Source organism: Apodemus sylvaticus, chromosome 3 (genome assembly GCF_947179515.1).
Source record: "Apodemus sylvaticus chromosome 3, mApoSyl1.1, whole genome shotgun sequence".
Taxonomy (NCBI): Eukaryota; Metazoa; Chordata; class Mammalia; order Rodentia; family Muridae; genus Apodemus; species Apodemus sylvaticus.
In genome coordinates this window covers 120,483,673-120,507,778 of record NC_067474.1, presented here as the reverse complement: position 1 = coordinate 120,507,778, position 24,106 = coordinate 120,483,673, and the positions used below count along the sequence as shown (strand labels likewise).

General features: G+C 46.5%; 1 protein-coding gene across 1 annotated transcript in view; it reads right to left on the bottom strand.

Annotated features, from left to right (window-relative positions):
- The window catches only part of Plpp3 (phospholipid phosphatase 3), a 73,449-nt gene that overhangs the window by 21,883 nt on the left and 27,460 nt on the right, over positions 1-24,106 (bottom strand). The window contains exons 2-4 of the mRNA XM_052176887.1: positions 16,560-16,717; positions 3,004-3,284; positions 2,552-2,609 (exon numbers count right to left, since the gene is read on the bottom strand). Coding sequence (XP_052032847.1) covers positions 2,552-2,609; positions 3,004-3,284; positions 16,560-16,717 — 497 coding nt within the window. The remainder of the gene's footprint in view (positions 1-2,551; positions 2,610-3,003; positions 3,285-16,559; positions 16,718-24,106) is intronic.

Genomic DNA, 24,106 nt, shown 5'->3' with positions numbered 1-24,106 from the left:
CCCATCCATCCATCCATCCACCCACCCATCCACCCACCCATCCATCCACCCATCCACCCACCCATCCACCCACCCATCCACCCACCCATCCATCCACCCATCCATCCACCCATCCATCCACCCATCCACCCATCCATCCACCCATCCACCCATCCATCCACCCCATCCACCCACCCATCCATCCACCCACCCATCCATCCACCCACCCATCCATCCACCCACCCATCCATCCATCCACCCATCCATCCACCCACCCATCCATCCACCCATCCATCCACCCATCCATCCATCCATCTATCCATCCATCCACCCACCCACCCATCCATCCACCCACCCATCCATCCACCCACCCATCCATCCACCCACCCATCCACCCACCCATCCATCCACCCATCCACCCACCCATCCACCCACCCATCCATCCACCCACCCATCCTTCCTTCACTCTCCTTTCTCTGTCTCCTTTTCTCTCCTTTTCAGCTTCCCTCACTCCCTTCCTCAGCAGTGTGAAGGCACAAATTTTCCCCTCCCTCAGAGAGATACAAATAGATCTTCAATGACAACAAATTCCTCACACAGTCATCCTCTGTATAGCCTCCCTTCTGGGACCACAGCCGCTGAGGCACGGAGGAGTGGAGTGAACACTTTAAAGCAGACAGGAAGCGTGGTGTCTGCCCCTTCAGGTGGGACTGAAGTCAGGGCCAACGCACACATGCCATGTTACTTTCTGAAGAGGTTTGGTTTCAGTTTTTTGTAGCTCACACAATGAGAAGGAGCCCCGGCGCCCACTGGGATGGCCATTCTTCAAGGGCCTTCTCTGCCTCACTGGCTGCACAATGTCCTTATTAACTTCTCAGACCCAAGCCTGTCTCACAAACAAGATAATCAAAGCCAAGCCCCTAAGCTACAAAGGGAAGCAAAAGTTTTGTTGTGGGCTATAGACATGGTGCCTGGCCCACAGCAGGAACCCCGAACCCACACCCCAAACATGTCCCGCACGCACCTTCTGGGTCACTGCAAAGGACACCCTATCCAGTACTGGCTTCAAAAGAATTCGGTATTTTTTCTCTTGGAATAAAATGAAGGGACATCGAAGGGTAAATGAACACATACAATTCTCCTAAGCACTTTTACAAAATACCGAAATTACATTTGTGAAATTGCTTCCAGCCCTGGTAAAATACACACAGGGAACAGAAACCCTAAATATCTGCTAAATTATCCTTTCTAAGAGCAAAACAAAAACAAGCAAAGGAAGAGTGTGTGTGTGTGTGTGGGGGGGGGGGGGAAGTGCTGCGCATGAATAAGTGAGATCCAGGTCGAATGGTTTTATAGGTTGGGGCCCACCCTGTAGCACTGCATCCTGGGTAATGGGAAGCCAGAGGCCTCTGAACTTGGAAGGGAGAGGGGGATAAAGCAAAACAAAACAAACTCTGTTGTTTTTTCCAATTCCTAATTATGTTTCTTAAGTAAGTTGAAATCAAAATGTTCTTTTTCCAAACAGCTTACACTCTCCAAAGCTGTCTGACCTCTCTGCACCTTCTCTCTCTGAACTCCACCCGAACAGCTGAATGCAGGAAGTGCTTTTGCTCCGGGAGTGAGGAAAGGCAGGGACAGCCATGCTTAACTGACAAAGGGAAGCAGAACCGCCCGTTGTCCACCAAGCAACTACAGCAGAGGAGGCTGTCCACCTGCATCATCCGGGCCTGTCCAAGGAAGCCAGCTGCCCAGGAAGAGCATCATGTGAACTCGAATCATATCTCTACCTCCAAGGCAAATGAACTCAGACACACTTCTTACTCTCCTGGATCCAGGAAATAGGAATAATGCATCATGCACTTCACATCTGTCCTCCAGGACAAAGAAGTATTTTGTAAAAGCCACATCGCTCTCAGCAAGCGCGATAAGGAAGGCCAGTGAGATGGGTCAGAGGGTAAAGGTGCTCGACACTTGGCCATGGAAGCAACTCCGATGACCCGGAGTTCAGACCCTGAAAGCTAGGAAAGGGTGGAAGAGAAGTGATTCTGACCCCTGTGGGCATGCTGCCCGGTGCGCTATTGATACAGTATGGCCACAAACCATAGGATGACCAACACGAGGGATCACTGGGATCAGAACCCTTGAATCAGAACAAAAGCATTGCTGGTGCTTTTGTAAACTTGCCAGTTCACCCAGATTCTCTGGGTCTAATCACCTTCTCCCGCTACAGTGCACCATCTGTGGCAAAGGTATCCGTGGCCTTCCAGAAAGCAGCGCTTGCACCATAAACACTACACAAGTACCTTGCAGCACTCTATAGTTTCAAAAGGGACATGCAGTCCCCACCTCACAGCAGGGTGAACAGTCTTTTTAGTCTGTGAATTAGAAAAAGTGCAGTGAAAGTAATGGCACTTCTGTTAAGACAGCGTTGAGCTCTGATGAAACAATGTTTTCGGCGCCATCTTTTTTTCTTTTCTTTTTCCAAGGATTTCACGTGAACTATGTCCTCAGAGATAGTAAGGGGGCTAAGCTAAAGTACAGCTCTGCTCCTATTAAGAGGATAGAAACTTACCACCAGATACAGCATAGTGAACATGGAGAAGGAGGCGTGGCCCGAGAAGAAGGACTTCCTGCAAGAACAAGAGAAGGCCATGAAAGGACTGTATTCTCAGGGATTCACAGCCCCAGTGTTCGCTCATCTGTCTTCCCTTCCTAGACTCTGACCTTGACAGCAGACACTGAATCTCGTTCATTTTTGTATCCTTGGTAGTGCTTTGGATACATGCCTGGAGCGTAGCAGGCACACATAAATAAACAGGAGTATGAGTGAGTTTACCACCAGATGGATCATGACTTATTTGCACATCTGTCTCAATCATTTGGCCGTGAGTTCCTCGAGAGGAGGTACTGTCTCTTCTCCCTCATCTACACCAGAGCCCAGCACCTGGGGTGTTCAGTAGGCTCTCTCCCAACTGTACTGTGTCAAGATGGATACCCACCATGTCTGTGGCGGCGGCATCCTACCTGGCCTCTTGGACTTTGCTGTCTTCTCCTCTGCACCGGTAGTTCTGAATGTAGCCCTCGGAGCAATTGATCTGACTGAAGTCAGGGTCACAGACGCTCAGGAAGTGAGGCCTCAGGCGCCCGATGGACACTTTGGCGATGTCTGTGAAGGACTGGCTAATGGCACAGCCGAAAAGGAAGCATCCCACTTGCTTATAGAGAGCCGCCACATACGGGTTCTGAATGGTGGATCGGGACTTCTCCTTGAGGTAATAGATCCGGTAGAATTCTCCTGTGATGATCTGAAAGGAAACCAACGAGGGAGTTAGGGAGGCCTGAGGCGTCCTCAAAGACCACATTTAGTGACGCAGGAGAACAGATTCAGTATTTAACTGCAAGGTACAATCTTCAAAATCCTAATCCCCCACCTAAGTATGCATCTTCACATAAACACAAGGGGAACATTGAAAATGTGATCACAGCGGCCATTTCCTTCTTTAAAAAGAGCCTTACATTGCCATAGTACCTCCATACCAACAATAAAACCCACCCACAAAATAAGTCTAAGTATATACACGTTTAGGAGATTAACCTAGATGTTTATATACGTTCATCAAAAAAGGATTCAACTATAGAAAACAAAAGAAAAGCCGGGCGGTGGTGGTACATGCCTGTAATCCCAGCACTCTGGGAGGCAGAGGCAGGCGGATTTCTGAGTTCGAGGCCAGCCTGGTCTACAGAGTGAGTTCCAGGACAGCCAGGGCTACACAGAGAAACCCTGTCTCAAAAAAAAAAACAAAACAAAACAAAAAAAACCCAAATCCCCTCAAAAAAAAAAAAAGAAAGAAAGAAAGAAAACAAAAGAAAATTAAGCCTCAAGGGCACCATTAAGGGTGGTTACATGTCAAAGGACCCACGTAAGCAAATCTTAGAGTTCTGGGATGTGGTGAAGGAATATTAGTCCCACGGACTCTGGTGAAGGCCCCACCTCAGTGCTAGCATTAATGGGCGTTTCCACAGGTCACAGTGGAACACACCAGTCAAGTCCTGAGTGAGTCCCGCCTCTGCCACCTCCTCCACACACTTGGGCTCTGAACCTCTCAAGCCTCACACAGCTTCAGCCTCCTTCCCCAGAAAACGAGGCTGCTTGCTTGCAGAGTTGCTGGTTTATATGAGATAATGCTGGTGAAAATGTGCCGAGTCATAGAAAGAGAGGCTTTTTCTTTCCTATTTTATTATTTAACATTTACTTATTTTTCTATACTGAGGATTGAACCTAAGGCCCCCACACTAACTGACATCCCTAGCCCTATTTTATTTTTCACATACACAATATGGTGAAAAAACAAAACACTGGTCTAACCTGGGCACAGTGGCACACACCTACAATGCCAGCAATGAAAGGCCTAGGCAGGAAGATCAAGGATTCAAGGCCAGACTGGGCTCCACAGTGAGACTCTTGTCTCAAAACCAAACAGAAACACCTAAATAAAAGCCAAGAAGCATTCAACATGGTGCCTTTAGGAGTCTGAATTCCTCAATCAGGCTAGGTTTTCTCCTTAGGTTTGAGAGCCAAAGAAGAAGGCTGGTCCGCATGCTCTTCCCACAATGTCTTCCTGCTGCTCAAACTGCCCGGCTTTCCAGTAAGCATGGGCAGCTGTCACTCTTTAAGGGGACTGTGGACAGCATCTTTTTTGTCATCAGACCAAATTGCCTTTGGTGATGCACATGTGGACAGTGTCTCTCCGTAACCGGGGGACCAAACTGCTTGGGTGATGTGTAACCGTGCAGCACCCGCCCCTTTCTTAACTCCATAGCACAGCTGTAGCCACTTCCTGGTTGCAACCCCAGGCCAGGAGCAGTGATGGTCAGTTCATCACTCACCACAAAAGTCCCTTTCACACTTCCTCCCATGAAGGATTATGGACCACGCTTGCCCTTTCAGTGAGCAGATCCGTTCACAGCCACAAGGGAAGCAATAGATTGGCATATCCGGGGCACTCCTTTACAGTGGGGCAAGGCATCAAGGAATGAGATTAATTTGGGTCCTCAAAGGCCCCAAAGTGTGGGGCAGGATGGTATATAGGATAAACATAGCAGCTGGGCTCAGCGACGAGGAGCAGGGGCAGGAGAGGGAGCAACTCTCGCTGACACAAGAGCCCTGGTTGATAGATGTGCTGTGTTTCTAAGCGCCACACTTTTTCCAGATCACACTGAGGATGCTTCTACAGGGACAGAGATGGGCAAAGGCTGGCCTAGCTATGCCCTGAGAAAGCAGAATAGTTAACTCTTCGTAGGTGCTCAGAAATGCTCACTGAAGGAACAGACAGAAGGAGCAAGAGAGGAGTCAGTCCTTGAAGGTGTATGACTTGGAAATGTCCCCTAATCCTCTCTCTGCCAAGGTCCTTCTGATAACAGATGAAATCTGAGTATCATGGCAGGTCAGAAATGAAGACAACCATTCTGTGCTGAAGAGACTGGGGCCCAAATGAATGTGTGCCCGAAGACCAGACCTGGGTACACCTATTCTCTGCCCAAAGTTCTTTCCCCCTATCCTCGATCCACTGCCCTTTTTTCAACCTGTTTACACTTTTACCCAAGGGAATCTTATAGGCCGACAAGTTCCAGATGTCCATTGCCACAGTCTTGATTGCTGACTCCTTCTGATTCTTTATAAATCACACTCAGGTGTGTTTATGTGGGAGTGGGGGTTGGGGGCAGCCACTGATTGAGTATCAGGTAACCGTGGTGGGAGTCCTCCACTCGCAGGGTGAATTTGGGGCAGGTCAGCTTTTCTTTCTGCAGACTCTGGCTTATGACTTCACAAGAGTGATGTCATTGACTCTCCAGCTTCTGAGCTAGCTTCCGAACCAAGCAGACACAACAGGTAACTGACAACCATAGAGGAAGGTTACTTGTTAAAACCACCTATAAGCCAGGAGCAGAACCAAGGCCCCGGGCACAATGCCGACCCTTGGATTGCTCCCGAGTTTCCAGGACCAGGCCACTGACTTAGACGAAGATATCCTGGCTCAAGCAGCAAGCAGTGTGATTTTCTGTGACAAGGCCCATTCTGTGACAAGGCCCATTGTACAGATGGGGAGTCTGGGGCTCTCTGAAGGCTGGGGTCTGGGAGATGACTGAGGACTAAAGCCCGGTGTCTCTCAGTTCCAAGACCTGGGCAGGCTATCCGGGGTTCAGCTTGTGAATCCTATTGTTATCGAAACCATTTTTGATGGTGGAGGAGCAGTTGTGTCTCCGGGACAGTCCGGCTGAAGCCATTTAGCAGACGCAAGGCACCGGGACCACATGGCTTCTGGAGCTGCCCTGACAGATTGCACAGTTAATGAGCAGCAAATTATGTATTTTCTCCATCCCTTGTACAGAAGGGTCGCAGAGTCGACAACACAGCCATAAATCATCATTATGAACCAGGGGACTCAGCTTCTTGTAATCCTAACCCTTAAAGGCTATTTAATGAAACTTGGGCTGCACCTCTGCAGGAGAGGCGGGGGGCTTAACCCGCTCCCTGACTTGTTACTCGCCTTCTCTGGAGTCTCAGATTTACTACTTTCGGACTTTATTCATTATTCACAATGTTTTCATTCCTGGGTCATAAAATGAGCACCACTACCACCAGCCTCCTCCAAAGGCTTGGTCCCCACCCCCAGGGCCCTCATTCCTGCCTCAGTCAGCAAAGTTCTGATAAGTTTTACTTGGGGGGGGGGGAACCTCCTATGTTGATCTCTCTCTGAAGCAGCTAGCGGCGGATCTAGGGGTGATGGCGGGCTGCCAGGCCGGCAGAGAACTCTCCCCTACCTGCCTTTTAAGGAGCTTGGCCCAGAGTCTGGAAACTCATACAGAGGAAGGCATGGCAATTAAGCCACAAGGGGACAGAAAGGGACGGGTCCTGGCTGAGAAGCCAGTGGTTGGGAAGCTGTCTGCAACTGTAAAAGAGAGCCTCTTCCTGTCTTTTTGTGGTGAAAAAGAGCCCAGCTACCCACATCTTTACGGATATTAACCATTCTGGGGGAGGGGGGTATGGAGAGGGTCTCTAGGCAAGCCTTAGTGGGGAGGAAAAGGCACCGACCTGAGAGCCAGTAAGTCTCAGTCTGATCCATCTAATACTTTGTAGCCTCATGACTTCACCTGTCTGGGCTTAGGTGTCCCCTTATAGAAAATAGCATTAATAATATCCACCGGGCCAGGCTGGCAAGAAATTCAATAGGTGATATGTCAAATGCCTGGCACTTCCAAAGGCTCATTTTGGTTTTGGTTGTGTTTTTTTTTCTTCTTCTTCTTCTTCTTGCATGATTAGGAAGAGTTGGGGGAGGAGGGCGGCTAAAAGCACTATTTAGTTCCAAGAGTTCTTTGAAAAAGAATATTTCAAACTGAGATGTGGAAATATGCCCTGCCAGGGCAGAAGCAGAAAATACCTGTGTGGTGGTTTTGATTTTGATCTTTCAAGGAAACGAGATAGAAGAGAAGCCCATTGCAGAAGGACCCCACCGCCACAGCCGCCACCACTGAGCTGCTGTGTTGTTTTAAACATTTTGCTCTATTTATAAATCACGCCAAGAAAAGTCATATTTTTACACAGTATGTCCTAACAATTCCTCTTCTGGAAACTGAGAAGTCTTCCCTGGTTGACTCTGAAGGGCTAACGTTCCTATAGTCGGTTCTGCTCTAATAATATTTACATAGCACTTTACAGCTTACAAAGCGCTTTTCCTTCCATCGTTCCCTTGTCTGTTTCTCACAGAGCCCTGTGGGTCACTCCTGCAGGTCATTCTGTGCTTATTGATGCTTTCTAAGTGAGAGTGGTGAAGGTCAGAGAGGCCAGTGAGTCACTCTGAATTAAAGGGGGCAGCAGGCAGGACAGCTTGGCAGCCCCATCTCTGATACCTGCCCTTCTCCCTCGCTCCTGGGTTCTTCCTAATGGTACCAAGATAGCCGTTTCCTTGAAGTCCCTGAAGATAGCTGGTTTTCACTTCTGAAGGCAAAGGCATACAGGTAAGGTCTCTTGTAGTAGGTCCTTTGCAACCAGATCTTGGGAGCCAGTATTTAGCATTTAAATACAAGCAGCACCAGACCAACCCTTACAGGGTCTTCTATTCTCAGAGTTTGCTTGTATGTTTACTTCCTTGTCAGTTCTACCCTAATCCCCGTATCTCATGTATGTGTATGTGGGTCAACAAATTTATTTACGCCAGAAGAGATTCATTCAACAAACATTTGATGATGGAGAAACTTTTTTTCCCCTCAGTCTCAAGCCTAAGGGAAAATATAAAAGACTTGGGTTCTGCCTTTCAAGATGGAATCAGGAATGGGGCTGAATTTCCTCCAAAGCCAAATGTCCCATCTGCTAGAGGGAAACAGCCAGGTCTTAAGTAGAAGAAAGTGATTGGAAAATTCCCACTCAGCCGTCTGCAGCATGTTGGCACTTCAGTGGCATGCTGCCTGAGAAAAGCTATCATGTCGCAGACACTTCTCAGGCTACAGTGGCAATGAGGGGCTCCATGGGTTGACAACTCTGACAAAGAGGCCAGAGAAACCTCAGAAGCCCATTATGGCTGCAACCATCAGTGGCTACCCTGTGCCCACAGGTCTCCTGCAGAAGATGGTTGGTTTGAAGTACCAGTATTTTCCCAAATGGCAAGCTCTCCCAGCCAAAGGCCTCTTTGCTAGTCCATTGCCAGTCTCCTGGCAGCTCTCTCCAGAGTGTTGCACGCTGCCAATTTCTTCACAGTCCTCTTTCATGTTGAATTTGTCAGGTTTCCTTGATATTGTACCACTGTGCATTTCTTCCTATTGCCAAGCTATGCTCTCGGTTTCCAATGTCTTCACACCTGGCTTCTACTCAATAAACCTAAGTCTTCATCTTTGTTCCATGGAGTGATATCCCAGGCTCTCTGCTGTGATTTTAGCTGCTTCAACAGCTCTGTGAAGATGATCTCCCAAGGGCAAATGGGCCCTCCCCTGTCACTCCTGCTCCTGGCTTCTGATAATTCATCCAAATGGACACAAAACCAATGCCAGTACATTAAACCCAGCCCCACCCCCTCCCCAGACAACTTCCACCATCTCTGTATTTCTATTTCATGTGCCCCTAAACCTAACTACAAAAACCCAGACCCTGAAGACCCCTCCCTTTCCCTATCCCATCGCCATTAGCATCTATTTACAGGTCCTTTGTGTCATCTTTTCTTAAACTCTGGTTCCTCTAGTATTGCCACCACAGGGTTCAGGCTGCACTCTTACCCTGGTTAAAAAACTGACCCTGCAAACTTAAAACAATATTCTTGTCACTCTCTAGCAATTAACTGGAGTGAAAATTCCTCACCGCCAGAGACCTTGACAGTCATGCCCCAGCTTCTTTGTCTACCTGAAGTTCGCCCTCACCCTTTTCCCTGTCTCTCCAGCCAAACAGGTCTGCTCTGCAGTTCCTGCCAGTGCCCTAGAGTTGCAAAATCTCCCCCATTGTTACAGAAATCCCCCTCTCCTGCAAGTCAGGATCTCTGATGAAAATCCCATCCTTTCCCTTCAAGGAGGAGTTCAAGTGCCAGCTGGTCTTGGCATCATATTCAGGCATTTCCCCCTCTGTACCAGGAGTGACAGGCACATTAAACCTCACTTCTTATCCACAACAGGAGGGTGGTGCTAGTATCAGCAGCTCGAGAGCCTTCTGATCATTAAATAGCATACATGCTCATTAAAAACGATCATCAACTCTTTTTGTGTGCAAATATCCTAAAGTCCTCTTTCTCTGAGATCCCGGGGACTGCATACCTCACAGCCTACACTTGATAACCGAGAAGCAGGAGGGGAGAATAGTAGTTTTTCTCAGTTTATTTCTCAGTCCCAAGTAGAAGGAAATTTCGATGTTCATTTTCCTTAAAACATTCTCATCCTTAGAGTCCACTATCTTAATTTGTTTTTTCCCTATTTCTTTTCCCTCCCGAAACTTTAACTGTATTGCTGGTGTTTCACTCATCTTGCCTGTCCTTTAGACCACATGCTTCGAGGGCAAAAATCACATCTTATACCTCAGCTTGTGGGCCACGGTGTCTACCGCAATGACCCTGTGGTATGAGGAGAGGACCCACTAAGTGTCTTCCTACACACAGTAGGTGGTTGTCATCACCCTCCTCCTCCTGTTGCTCTTCCTCTTTTCTGGTACACTGAGTCTAGGAACTTGTCCTTAGCTTGTCTCCTCTGTTCAAATCATTTCCCACAAAACACTGCCACATGCTCTCACCAGTGGACACTTGCTGTTTGGCCTGGATGTTTGGTCTTCATACCCATAACTTTCCAAGTCTAAGAACGCAAAGTTTTTATAGCCGACTAAAGAAGGACAAAGAACACTCTACATAGCTCTAAATACGTTAGAGATTTAAAAAAAAAATCCTTTTTTTCATTAGAGTACTTGGGCTTTTAAGTCAGACCCAAGTTTTAATTCCCACTTTCACTTTTATTCAGCACAGTAACCTTGGATGGAATCACTTTCCTATGTACGCTTCAATGTATTCACTCACTCAGCAAATGGGGAAAATAATGCCTACTTCATGTAGCCGACGAAGGGCATTTAAGATAAGGCAAATTAGTTTTTAGTCCCCTAGCAAGCTCATAAAAGGATCTGACTCTATCCCCGCCTGCTACACTGACTCACACAGAATCTATCCCTCAGACTCATAAGTGTCTTATTTAAACCGGAGACTTGTCAGCGTCATCCCAGATACTGATTTCAAATAGTCATGAACCCCAAGGTCTGTGCGCAGCTAGAAGGGAACTGCTGCCAGCCTCATCTCATCCCTTTCCAGGCAGTTGTGGTGACACGGGTGGTGGAGAGGAAACAAACGAAACCCTAGACAGAGGCGGTCAAGGCCTGTTTGTTAAATCACAAATGGATGCCCCCTCCCACAATCCCCCAGGGATAAGAGGGTCTCCGAAGAACTCTGCAGCCATCTGATCAGGGGACAGCATAACTGAAGGATTAATGTGGCCTCTCTCTGTTGGTGGTCTTGGTAATTGCACAGATGGAGTGGATTGTAAACTGGGGGACAGGGTCTCCCCCTAACTCACTGCTGGGCCAATACAGCTTCACCCTTTTTTTTCAGTTAAAACTCAACTAACCTTTAATGAGGAGCAATGTTGGGGAACCTTGTTTTCTTGGCAGAACGCTTACAGATAAAGGGAGGTTGGGGTGGGGTGTGGGTGTGGGTGTGGGGACCTAATGAAGTCCAGATGTGGACCAACTAAAGCCTGATCCTGAATAAACAAGTCCCGGAGGTATTAAGCTCTTCTTCTTGTCTCTTCAGTAAGAAATTTGCATGTGGCACGAAGCACGCTCCTGTGTTCGGCACGGAGCATATCTGATGCTTCTGGGAAACCAATGAGGTCCTCGGGCATCTCAGGACCAAGGCTTTTGATTTTCTGTCCAAGACTGAAGGCATACTTGTTCATTTTTATACACTTATACAAAGTACCATAGTCTGTGTCTTGAACTAACAATATTAGGTCATATTGGATCAATCCCTACCTTGTGTAGCTAATAGAACACGAACTTGTAAACAAGAGAAACCAGCACACTACAGGACTAGAGGTAGGCAGGCTGGGCATTCTCAGGGAGGTTTGCAAGGTAGGGGAGGAAGTAGTCAAAAGGATGGTGATACCTTCCTGGTGATGATACCTGCTTGAGGCTTACTCAGTACCTAGCATGTTCCATCAGAGGAGAAGATCTGGCATCTGTCTCCCAGGAACCTGTCACCCAGCAGGAGGGGCCAAATGAAACAGGAATCCCATGGTAAGGCAGTGAGTAGTGAAGGCACTGTTGGCTTGTTTGAGGTGGGGCATTTGCTGGCTGTCCCCTGAAACGATGTGCACCTCGCCATTAATACCCCACACCTGGTACACTCGAGGCCTGCTAAACAGCTACGGAAGGGGGGCAGACTTCAGAGGCCAGGGGACGTGTTATGACTCTGGAAGCCTTGGTTGTAGAATCAAGACGATTGCTCTGACTTTTTGCCAGTTCTACAGAGATCCCAGATTATCCTTGAGCCTCAGTTGTTTCAGCTCTTAATGTTCATTCTGCCAGGATGACTACCAGGGGCTAGTAAGAGAATATGCACAGAAAAGTTACCCCACAGACAACGTATCCCTTCAGAAAACAAAGTGTGGACTGAGTGGTCACACGTGGGAGGAGCACCTGATGGAAAGACCAGAATAAGCCCAGGTCATCCCACTTTAACAGTCAGATGGTGCCAAAGTGCGAGTTTCTTTAGGAGGAAGGACTATTTTTGCACAGCTGGGTCTCCCAGGGGAAGTAGCATGCTTGCGGCCTGTAGGGAGGGCGGATGACCTACGACCTTTCCGTGTACCGATTCCTAGAGAAAAACAATCTATGTGACCCCATCTTTGGGGTGCAAGCGATGCAAGCATCAATGAACATTTTGGGGTCATATTAAGACCTTTCCCATATTATACTCAATGGAGCAACACAAGGCGCCACTGAAGGAGGGAAAGCTAGATAGGTCTTGGGATTTTACTAGTCGCTCCTACCCTGGCTGCTGCTAGAGTCATTAAACCCTTTCAAGGCAGGGTAGCATGACTGTTGCTGTTCAGACCTGGAAGGAATTCTTATTATGCTATAATTCCAGAATCTGATACACTTCTGAAAAAGAGGTCAAAAATGACGAGGGTTTTTCCATAGGTTCTGCCCCAGAAAGGTGTCTGCTTTCTGACAACCTCTGACAACTTGCATCTCAAAGTCACCCCAATCCCCTCCTACCACCATTCCATTCCTTTGTGTGGCATCTGGGCAAACTGGATCAAGGGCGTCCAAATCAGTCAAGGCTTCTCTCACGGTCTGCAACAAACCTGACACTGAGCAGAAGGTCCAGGGCGGTGAAGTAGTGAGCTGATTTTCAGTTCTGAAACCTGCTCCGAGTATGATGCTCGCTCAGGCTCTCTGGTCAGAAGCCTGAGTCTTGGTTCATAGGGCAGTCAATCTGGGAGAGCGGGAAATGTAGCCTGCTGCTGCTATCCACAACTTGTATAGCTTTTCCAGAACTGATCATACCAAAGCGAGTTATTCCTCTGCCTCTGAGGTCTTCACTGAACTTTTCTCCAGGAGCACCCTTGGCGTTATGGGAGGTGGGCAGGCAGGCAGGCTGGCTCGGGGACCACTATAGGCGACAGGAGCACACATTTCACATGTGCCTCTGGCTGAAATGCATTGGCAGCTGGAGCAGGAGGTAGAAGTCCTACTGCAAAGAGGAGTGAGAAGCAAGGGGCCTCGGATCTAACTAATTAGTGACACGAAGAGAGTGGGAAGACTCCATCTTGGCTAAGTCATGTCACCACACTTGGACATACCATCCTCATTTATAATAAAGGCAGCTAACATTTATTGAGTAAACTTGACTGTGCCTGGCATTTACTACTCTGTGTGTGCTGATCTCATTTCAAAATGAGCATTTCATAGCAAACACAACTACTTATATTCTTCCACTTAACAGATGATTCTACTGAGGCTCATCAACTTGCAGCCTGGCCCAGAGCAGAGGAGATAGGATGTGAACCAGAGCTTATACCTTGTTTAACACAGTCTCCATGCTTCCCCAGAACACAGTAGCTCTTGATCACGACAGCTGCTATCGCTATGTATTTTTTTTCCTAAAATTTTTTTACATCATTATTTTACTATTGGCAGAGGAGGTTGGCACACGTACCATATTGACCATGTGGAGGTCAGGCCAAAGGAAAACTTCCTGGGGTTGGTTCTTTCCTTCCTCCTTTAGGTGGGTTCCAAGAATCAAATTCATATTGCACAGCAAGCCCTTCCACCTGCTAACCTGTCTCATCGACCCTTCTGTGTGCTATGCATCTTTCTTAGTGTGTCTCTGAACCATACAATGGCTTGATTGATTTTGCTGACATCATTGCTTATCCTATATTGAAGAGTGTCCAGCACAGGACTGTTTCAAGAAAATCTGGTTGTCTAGGGACAACATCAAGGTGACATTAGTAAAGGGACGGGACAAGGAGCAGGTGTGAAAAGAAACTAAGAATGTTAGAACCTCTGGGGGAGGCATGCAGCGGAGCAGAACTGCTGACCTGGTCTTAGACAGGAGGGAGAGAACAGCCTCCAAGACAAGCCATCTTAACATTTCCTTTGCCCATCCTGGGGCCCGGGAGAAGCCAGGGATTATGCCTAGGTACAAGGCTGTGCATACCACCTCTAGTGAGCTTTATAGGTGTTTGACTTTAATGAGGAAACTGAGGGTTACTGATACCAATCTTTCACATGATTCGCATCGGAAAGATGTTAAATTCACTTTCTACAGTGTGCCAGCCAGCAGCCCCATGGCATGCTGAGAATAGCACCTGGTAGAATGCCTGAACAGCATGTGATGTACCTGTCCTGGACCGGTTCTTATCACAAGACTCCTAGATTATAATGTGTTCTCATAAAGCATTCAATTAGCCAATCCCCAGGCTGTCAAGAACACCTGTTCAAACCTCAGCAAGAGATACTCTGTAATTATCTGCTTTCCACAACAAATGCCCTGTTCAGGAAAAGCCCTTCTTCCAGGGGAACTCACTGCCACAGCCATCAATTTGGAACAATAGAAAATTGGACCTTTTATTTTTCGGCTTTTGAACAGAGATCCTTAGTGCGCCCTCCCAAGCTACTAGTCTGCCAAATGGGCTGTTTTTCTTTTAAAGATTAGAAAGAATTCTACAAGCTCTCCTTGCAATTGCCCAAATTCAAACTGTTGATTGTGTGCCTGGCTTATGGGAAAGAAAAAAAAAGACCAAAGAGAGGGTCTCAGGGTTTACAACCAGAGAACTGAGTCACAAGAAAAACTTGTGTTACCAGTATCTTACTTGTCACAACCCAGACCAGGCCAGATAAGCTAACTGCCTATCCCCCGAGCAGTTCATCTGGATAGGTTAGCTATCCTGAAATGCATGTCTGAAAGCTGGGACAGGGGCTTTGAAATCAGCCAGGCGCAGGGAATCCCAGGTCTTCCTAGCTATTGGCTCTGAGTTAGTCTGTTATTGACTCACTCTGGGCTATAGATTTTCCATCCACACAATGGGGATAGCCCAAGGCTCCATCTCCAAGCTAAGCTCCACAGGAGAGCAATCCGAGGATCTACAGGGTTCCTGATTCCTAGCGGATGTGCCGCCTCTCCTTTTCACCCCACTGCAGGAGTTCAAGGACGAACACAGACAGTTGTAAAAATGTAATCCTCACAAATCATTCTACTGGCTTTCAAAGAATGACCTTCCTGGTCTCCACACTAAAAGAGGGTAGGTCCCAGGTAGCCCACGCCCAAATTCCCAGGAGCTAGTTAGTACTGCGCAAAAGAATTCTGGACCTTGTCACAGTCCATGTGTGGCACATTTCTGCAGTGTTGTTCATGGGGGCCCTCCTTTACGAGAAACATATGACAGGCTGGACTGTATACTTACACGCCAGTAACCTGTTCAGTAATGAAGAATTTTAATACAGTTTTTAATAATTCAGCAAGTAAGTATCTTAATACTCACTGTGCTGTTAGTTCTATGTTAACTTGACATAAGCTAGAGTCATCTGAGAAAGGGAAACCTCAATGGACCTATGGGCAAGCCTGTGGGGTACTTTTTAAATTGATGATACGTGTGGGAGGCTCGCCTCACTATGGGCAGTGCCACCCCTGGGCTGGCGGTCACCTACGTGCTGAAAGAAAGCAAGCTTAACAAGCCATGGTGAACAAGTCAGCAAGCAGCATTTCTTCATGGTCTCTGCTTCAGTTTCTGCTTCCAGGTTCTCTGCCCTGTCTTTCCTCCATATTGGACTGCTACCTGGGATTGTAAACTAAAATAAACCCTTTCCTCTCCAAGTTGCTTTTGCTCATGGTGTTTACCACAGCAAGTAGACCCTCTTGGTTTTTTGTACTCTGTTGCGACACCATGAAACAACCTGCAGCCTCAGTTTTAAAGATGCAGGCTTGCTAGTAGAGGGTGGGGTCTGGATCGAATGCTCGGAATTCCAAGTCCTATTTATCTTACCACCTTAGCCATGGGGCCAGAAAACTCAACAGTAGGTTAGAAAACTGCAAGGACATTGTCACTACTACAGCAGCTCAGCAAAGGTGAGGCAAGACCACAGAAAACACCTTGCCTAGTGGACAAGAAGGGACTTAGCCTTCTAGCACAGCGACTTAGAGATCAGACAGTGGCGTAAGAGATGTCTCAGTGCTAATTTTCACTAAGATTAACTAAGTCTTATTCTATGGACATTAGAAGAGTAAAATCAATATCTATACTCCACAAGATTGTTGTGAAGATAGCACATATTAAATAGTATAGAAAGGTGTTACTCAATATTCATACATTTTTTTTTTGCCCAGTAGATATTGACTTCTGGACATAATATTAACTATAAAAGACAAAACAATGCTGAATGAGATTCTCTTTGGAGGCCAACTCTTTTGGCGGGCTGCAAATGTCAGTTGGCTTGGAAATGTTGCAGAATAACACAGGAGGAAGTTGGATCAGTACGGCAGACGAGGCAAGGGGACACTTACCGCCAGGATGGCGATGACGATCCCCACCGCACAGAGCACAGCGTCATTTATAGTCTCACTGACTTTCAGGGGATACTTGATGCTCTCATCATTGCAGTAAAACCCGCGATGATAAGGCTTAATGGTGCTTGTCTCGATGATGAGGAAGGGCAGAGCCGCTAGGAGTACACACATGGGGAAAGGGGAGAGAAAAGACAAGATATCAGTGCAAAGGGGCCAAAGGGACACATCTTACAGCAGAGGCTAGCCCAAGTATCAGATGGAAATACTAACGCATTTCCTACATTTGCGGTATTCTGTAGCATCTGTGGCGCTTTCACTACAGGAGCCCCCCCCCCCCCCATCTCCCCTTTCATTGCCCCAGAGAAAATGGCATTGTTCTCTTGTTTGCTTTTTACCAAAGCACTCAAGGAAGTAGTGAAAGAGTAGGGAACAGGGGTGGGGGTGGGGGTGGGGGGGTGTCTTCCATAGCTCTACCATATCCTGATAAAAATACCAGATCTTTAAGAATAATTAATGCAACCCAAGGCTGATGATATTCAGTCAGGTGTCCAGAGTGACCTCTCTGGGGCCCTCATCCTTGCTCTGAGAAGCTCATCTGAAGACTCCATGCAGTTGTGCAGGCATCAGAGTCAGACAACCTGGAGCTGGATTCCCAGACCCACCAGCTCCTAGCCGTGGAGCCAAGGCTCCATTCGCAGTCCAACTCTCACCTCAGGCACCTCCCCGGAAACGCGTGTGATGAGCAGTACTTTCCCAGACAGAAAGCCTCTTTCCCAGGGTCTGGCTCAATAGATGCCCTTTCCAAGTCTTTCCCCTCACTATTCAGAGTCATAGACTAGAACTGAGCTCGGCCCTTCCATCTGTCATGCCAGGTCGGAGCCCAAGGGCACAGGAAGCACCAGGCTGATCCACAGGAGACTGCTTCTCAGTGGCCTACCAGTCCCATTCTCTCAGAAGTTGTTGCTATTAGATTTTACCACCTGACCAGAAATTCCTCAACGACTGGAAGCAAAGAGCAAATGTCCACTGTAAGACCTGCAATGGATACTATGGTCATCTCCTACTAGGGGGCTTGCTGTTTCCAAACAGGGTCTCATCCACCTAGGGTCCCAAGTGCTAGGATCCCAAGCATGCGCCATCATGCCTGGCTGGTTTACTTCTTGAAAAACTGAGCATGTCATTGCCTTGCTAAAGTGCCACTAAAGGCTCGCCCTTGCAAGAGAGACATAAAGCCTCTAACCCTGACCCAAGGCGTGCCCCAGATTAGAACCTTTCTCCTCCAGCCTCCAGCTCTGCCAGTCCTCTGGACACAAGGAGACATCTACAGGGTCTGGCTCATGCAGATCCCGAGACTGACAAAGGAGCGTCTCAGTGTTTGTGTACTGAATATTATAATAAACCAGAGAGGCCCCTCTAAAGCATCCTGTAAGCTCCACTCGCTCCCTTCGCCAATGGGAAAATCAAGAGGAATCTTTTAGGGCTTAAAGTCGACTGCTCTAAGTGCCTAAATCCTTAATTTAACGCTGCAAATTGGTTTCATCCAAATGTGAAATTCATTTGGGGGTTGGATATGGGGGACGGAGAACCAAAATAAGCAGTTGTTTAAAAAGTAAAATTCTCTTTTCATTTTTTTAAAACTTATATTCATGTCACATTGCTCAAAGCCCCCAGGCTGCCTCTGAAAAAGAAAAAAAAAAAGTACCAGGAACTGCACAATTTTTCAATTACTTTGGTCCAGACCAGCAGCGATAAAAACACTAGCTTTCCAAAAAAGTGTATTTATGTATCACAGTGCATACACACATGGATTTATTTGGTTTTATTCTTTGGATTTATTTGAATTGTGAGGCTATTTATTTTGTGACCCCTAACTGCTTCCTGCTAGAACAACAATTTACTTTATCAAATTCATACTAGTGCTTTGAAAAGAAGAACAGCAACACACCACAGTATCGGGCCTGACCTTCTCAAAGTAAACACAGAGGGGCCCAGAAAGGCAATAACCATTAACTTTCGAAACTCTCCCTGCCTTGGAGTAGAGGGGGCGGGGAGGCAGTGGATAAGTGTGCAGGCATAGTAGTGACAGAACTCAGCTGATGTTCTGGGGTTGGGCCTGGAGAGAGATCATATAGGGCTCAGCCCAATTTTACTCTATGGCCTAGAGATTTTGAAATAGGACCAATTTGGCTATGAAGAGGGGCTGAGAAGCCAGAAACTGATATTATAGCATAATTTTAGAACTCCGTGTGTGGTGACAGTGAGATGCTGCTAGGCTGGGCTGCGGCTTCTGAGATGCTTGGGAGCCAAAGTGTTGCTAAGAAAACCCTTCAGGATAGGAACAGACTCTGGGCGCCTGACATTTGCGCCTCCAGCATCTATATTCAATAGTTTTCACATGATAGGCCTGTAAGACATATGTTTCTGAGGACAAGACATACATAAAAGAGCTCTGGAGTTAGACAGGGCTAGGCTCTGGGTTGCCGTTGTATTTGAGCAGTTTTTTTTCCCCCCACATCTTCAAAATTCCCCCTTCTCGTCTGCTAAATGAAAAGAATGAAATCTAACTTCAGTTTTACTGGGATGACCGAATAAATCGATGTGTTCCTTCAATTCATTCACTTAACAAGTAGGTATTGATTTTTTAACTATGTTTGTTTGGTCTAGAAATATAAGAATAGCCAGACACTGCCCTCAGGGAGTTTCCAATCCAGTCAGAGAAGGCACACACACAGTATTACAGTCTAGGAAGACTTGGTTGGAAGAAATTCACAGCAATACACTGGGCAATAAACAGCGCAGAGTCTAAGACACACTGCAGACAAGTGATATCAAAAGGAGAAAGGGGCCCAAGGAGATGGCTCAGAAAGGAAAACCAGCTGACTAGTTCTTTTGCCCTGTTTGGCTGGGAACAACACAGATAGATGCTTTATTTGCCTGTGGCTTGGGGAGGGTTTCCGGTTCTGATTATACGGGTGCTGACTAGAAACAGACAAGAAGTTTAGATTCTGTTTATTTTCTTGAAAGGCGTGGAGATATCATTTAGAAAACCCAATGGCCTTTTCTATCTCCCTTACAAACTTGTGGTATTTACTGAGGGTGATGCCAGTCAAACCTTGACTTTGCTCCAGAAAGAGTTGACAGAAACTGAAAATTACTCCCCCAGCCGGACAGCAAGTTTTTGAGGCAGGAAAGCATGCTTTGAGGCAGGAAGAGCAATGAAAGGAAGGGAAGGAGGTGTCCTTTCCAAAGCAGGGTGTCTTTTCCCTTCAAGGCCTCTATTTTTACTATCTTCTATTGTTTTCATTTAGCCCAAGCAAACAAAGTCCCAGCACCAGACAGCAAGATGCTAGACCATAGCCTCTGCCCCGGAGCAGAGTTCATGCGGTTAAGGAGCACAGACCCAGGAGTGCCAAAATATTGAGTGCCATGGCTGAGGCTTGGGTAGAAAGCAGGGAGAGAACAAAACTCCTCTACTGAGTATTAGAAGTGTCCTGCAAGGGATGGAGACTTGAGCTGACCTTGCATGAGTCTGAGAAGCTTTAGGGCCCTATGGACCATGCATACCTACAAAGATGCACTGCAAATTAAGGATTCCAGTCCTGGCAATTATAAAACCTGGCAATTACAATTAGTACAGAATACTATTTCCAACTTTGCTACAGTCAGGAAAAGATAGCCAAACCATGAACAGAAGAATGAGAAACGCAGCACAAAGACTACTGATGAGAGCTAACTTTTCCTGAGCAAGCATTATGTGCCCACACTTGAGGATTCCCACACACGTTATTGTGGTCTAGCAATCTAGTTACTTACTGACTGAGCTATGGAGATAAAAGAGCCTAAGTCTCAATCTCCAAGGGGCCCAGAGGCCAATCACGGAGCAAGTGAAGCCACCCTACGGTTCAAAGAGATTAAAGTGATTTAGCCAAGTCACTCCGTAAGTTAATGGTGAAGCTGGATGGGGTTCAAATGGCCTACCTAAATCCTGGGTGCTTTCTAGAGTGAGTCACTTAAAACAGAAGCACCCATGTGTATGAACAAATGAACTGAAGCTCCCCAGTAACTCCCGTGCCTCTGTAGGGGGAAAAAAGAATGAAAGAAACACTTTAGAGCAGTCAAGACAGCCTTCTTAGCTAATGTTCTCCTAGCTACCACATGTCACACACACACACAAACACACAAACACACACACACACACACACTAATGAGATATACACATGTCTAATTCAATCAAAGATCTGAAGCCAATATCCTAGAATTTAGATTTATTGATAATAAAATGTGTGTTATGAGCTCTCTGCAGCAAATCAGAGCCAGAAGAGAGAATAATCTAGAGTCTAGACTCAGACTCAAGCCTCTCTCCTCCTTTTAATCAAGGATCAATTAACTTCCCCTACCTCTAGGGGCTTCGTGGGATGTGTAGGCTGCAGAGGAGGCGAAATCTGAACTCAGTGACAAACACTTAATGGGCAGAAAATCAAAGCTCGAAGAAAGGCCGCTGTGTTGGGTTCAGGCCTTTGAAACTTCACTGGCTTTGAAAAACTAACACTTGGTCAGGTTGGGTGGTTTGGGGGTGGGGTGTAAAAAAACACAGGGTAAGTTTTCATGGCCCACCCATTGATCAAGTCATGTGGGAAGTGTTACCAGAGTGACCCAGCCCCAAAGCCAACTCCCCGCAGCCGTGGCTTCATATCTGCACAAAATTAAACACAGCCACTTCTCTCCACGTGCTTTTTAGAAGCCCTTGGTGAGGCAGGGTGAGCAGAGCAGAATAAAGGGGAAGCAACTATACTTCTCGGCGGAACTAAAAACCTGAGAATCTGAGGACACTTCTGGCCTGAAGATGCCTCTCCCGAGACTCACCCAGTTTTCCCCTTGACCCAAACTGTATCTTCACTTGATCTTACTCAAAAGGTTAAGAAGCTGTTGGAGTTATCCTCAAATAAGCAAAGTCTAGGATCTGTGGGAGTAATAATTAAAGCAACATCCGCCGAGTGCCTACATGCTTACTAGCAAAAGGATACAGGATACAACTCAGGCAGAGGCATTGGCAAAGCGGAGCTGATGAGGCCAGGCAGTTACCAGGACTCTCTGGTGGGAGCTTTGTGAGCCTTATTGGTAGGATAAGAGTTAAAGTTGGAGTTGTTCAAACCATATACAAATAAAACCACTGAGGCTCAGAGAAGCCAAGCAACCTCACCCAAGTGCAGAGCAAAGGACACACATTTGGACCAGATAGCAGAGCTACAGCCAGAAGGCACTGAGTTCCCCTTAAAAGGGTTTAGAGTCCACTTTGCAATTTATTTAATGTCTACAATAACTGAAAATGTGTGTTTGTGTGCTGTTATTTTCCTTTATACTCAACAGAAAATTGAAGACAGAAATTTTCTATTCTCCAAGGTTTCTGAGTGCATCAATAGGTCACTGGGATTAGAACCCAGCTCTCTCTTCTGGTTTTATATTTTCTTCCTCCCTGACCTGACCCTTCTTTATAAATGTACTCCCTGTTAAAATATGACTAAGTAAAATCACTTAAGGCCAGAATGGTCAACCCAACAACTACTTAGAGGTTCAAAATACAAATATTTATGTTGCCAGTAAGTGACAGTATTTCTATTTAAAGTAATTAATTGCTACTGGTCTTAGAAGTGTGCAAACGTTCTTTGGTTTATAATGTTTGTCCAGATTTTTAGACTGGACACAATCCAGACGAGCAGAATCTAAGTTTTCTATGAAGGCGTTTCTTCAGCTTTGAAACAAGCTCCATGGAAAACACTCGCAGTTGGCTGGTGTGAACAGGCAGTATTCCGGGGTCAGAGACTTGCCTTGACAAATGCTCATTCTTCGGGGCTGAAAAATTCAGGCCTAAAAGGAGAAACTCACGGCAGGTAGAGTCCTGCTGCTTGTTTCCTGAGCTCAAGTCCAAGGTCTCTTGCTTAGGTAAACAGAAAAGAAAGGACAGTTCCCTGACAAGCAGACACTGTGCTGGGACCTGGGGGCTGCTGTGGGGAGTAAGGGCTTACATGGTGTTTCAGTTTCCCACCCTCAGGAAGTCTGGGGTCCCATGGCAAAGAGAAACTTGTCTGTGGTCTAATCCTGGGTATTAAAGAGAACTTTGGGTGCCCTTATTCGAAAGTGCTGACAGTGAAATCCTGACTAGTTTTCAGTGCTCCAGATGGAACTCAGGGCCTTAAATATGGTAAGTAAGTGCTCACTACAAAGTGTCAAGCCTCGCACCATAGAATAATTCATATCCATCTTCAAATATTCAACTCAGACTGACTGTTTAGTCTTTCTTGATAGATTCTTTACAAGACATTATTATTAGTAGTAGTATTATTATCATATTTTTTTAGAGTGTTGTACAAGTAGATATCCCTGTGCCACAGCATGCATATCAGAGGACAAACACAAGTCAGGTCTCTCCTTTCACTGTAGGTTATGGGGATAGAAAGAATTCAAGTCATCAGGCTTATGAGACGAATGCCATCTCACGAGCCTCTTCAAAAAGTTGCCACATTCACCTAGAAATAAAATAAACCAGCAGCCATAGGCTGCACCTTTCATTGAAAGACCTGAAGAGCTTCTGTGAACATTATATATTCCATAAATAAGATCCTTCTCTGTGGTAAAATGCAATGAATGGCTAGCGCCTATAGGTCTTACCATCTGTTCACCTTGAGTGAAACAGAGTCATTTCCCAAGACCTCTTTCTTCTCTTTCAGCCCCTTTTAAATAGAGACAAGGATAACTCTGCATTCACTGGGTATCTGTTATGTTCCAGGAGCTTCGGATATATTAATGGCTTTAAGTTTCAAAACAGTCACTTCGATCACTAGTACTTAGTCATCATGGTCAAGGGTCACAGAGGCTACAATTTGTCCGTGTTCACTTGACCGATAAGAGAAATAAGCAGGACACAAAACAACCATCCTGCCCAAAGTCCATGTGAAGATGGCGCTAGACAGACTTTCTTGCTGAATATAACACACACAGAGCGTAGGTAGACGTCTGTGCTCTAGAAAGTTAACTACAAAGCTGTTCAAAGTATATTTAGTCTGAACAAGGACAAAAAGCAGGTACTGTACAGATCCAGCTTCTCGGCATTGGGCTCCAGTATGCTTCAACAGTTGGCTGCAGGATCTAGGGTACTGTGCATCAGGGCAACCACATCTGTTCTCCCTGACAACTCAGAGAGGTCATGTATTAAAACCCCAGTGGGAATCAGCTACTTCTTTCTTTCTCTAGTTCATTCATGAAGTTTATTTTTCAATTTGGTGGTTATTTAATGTATGTTTTGCCTGCATGTATGCCCAAGCACAATATGCATTCCTGGTACCCATGGCAGTCAGAGAGGGCATTGGATTTCCTGGACCTGTAGTTATAGGGTGCTTTGAGCCAGCATGTGGGCATTGGGGATTGAACCCCAGTCCTTGGGAAGAGTAGCCAGTGGTGTTAACTGCTGAGCCATCTCCAGGCCCCATTCATAAACTCAGGGACATAGGATTGATGGGATTTCATCTCTTTCTACTTGTTGGGGGACT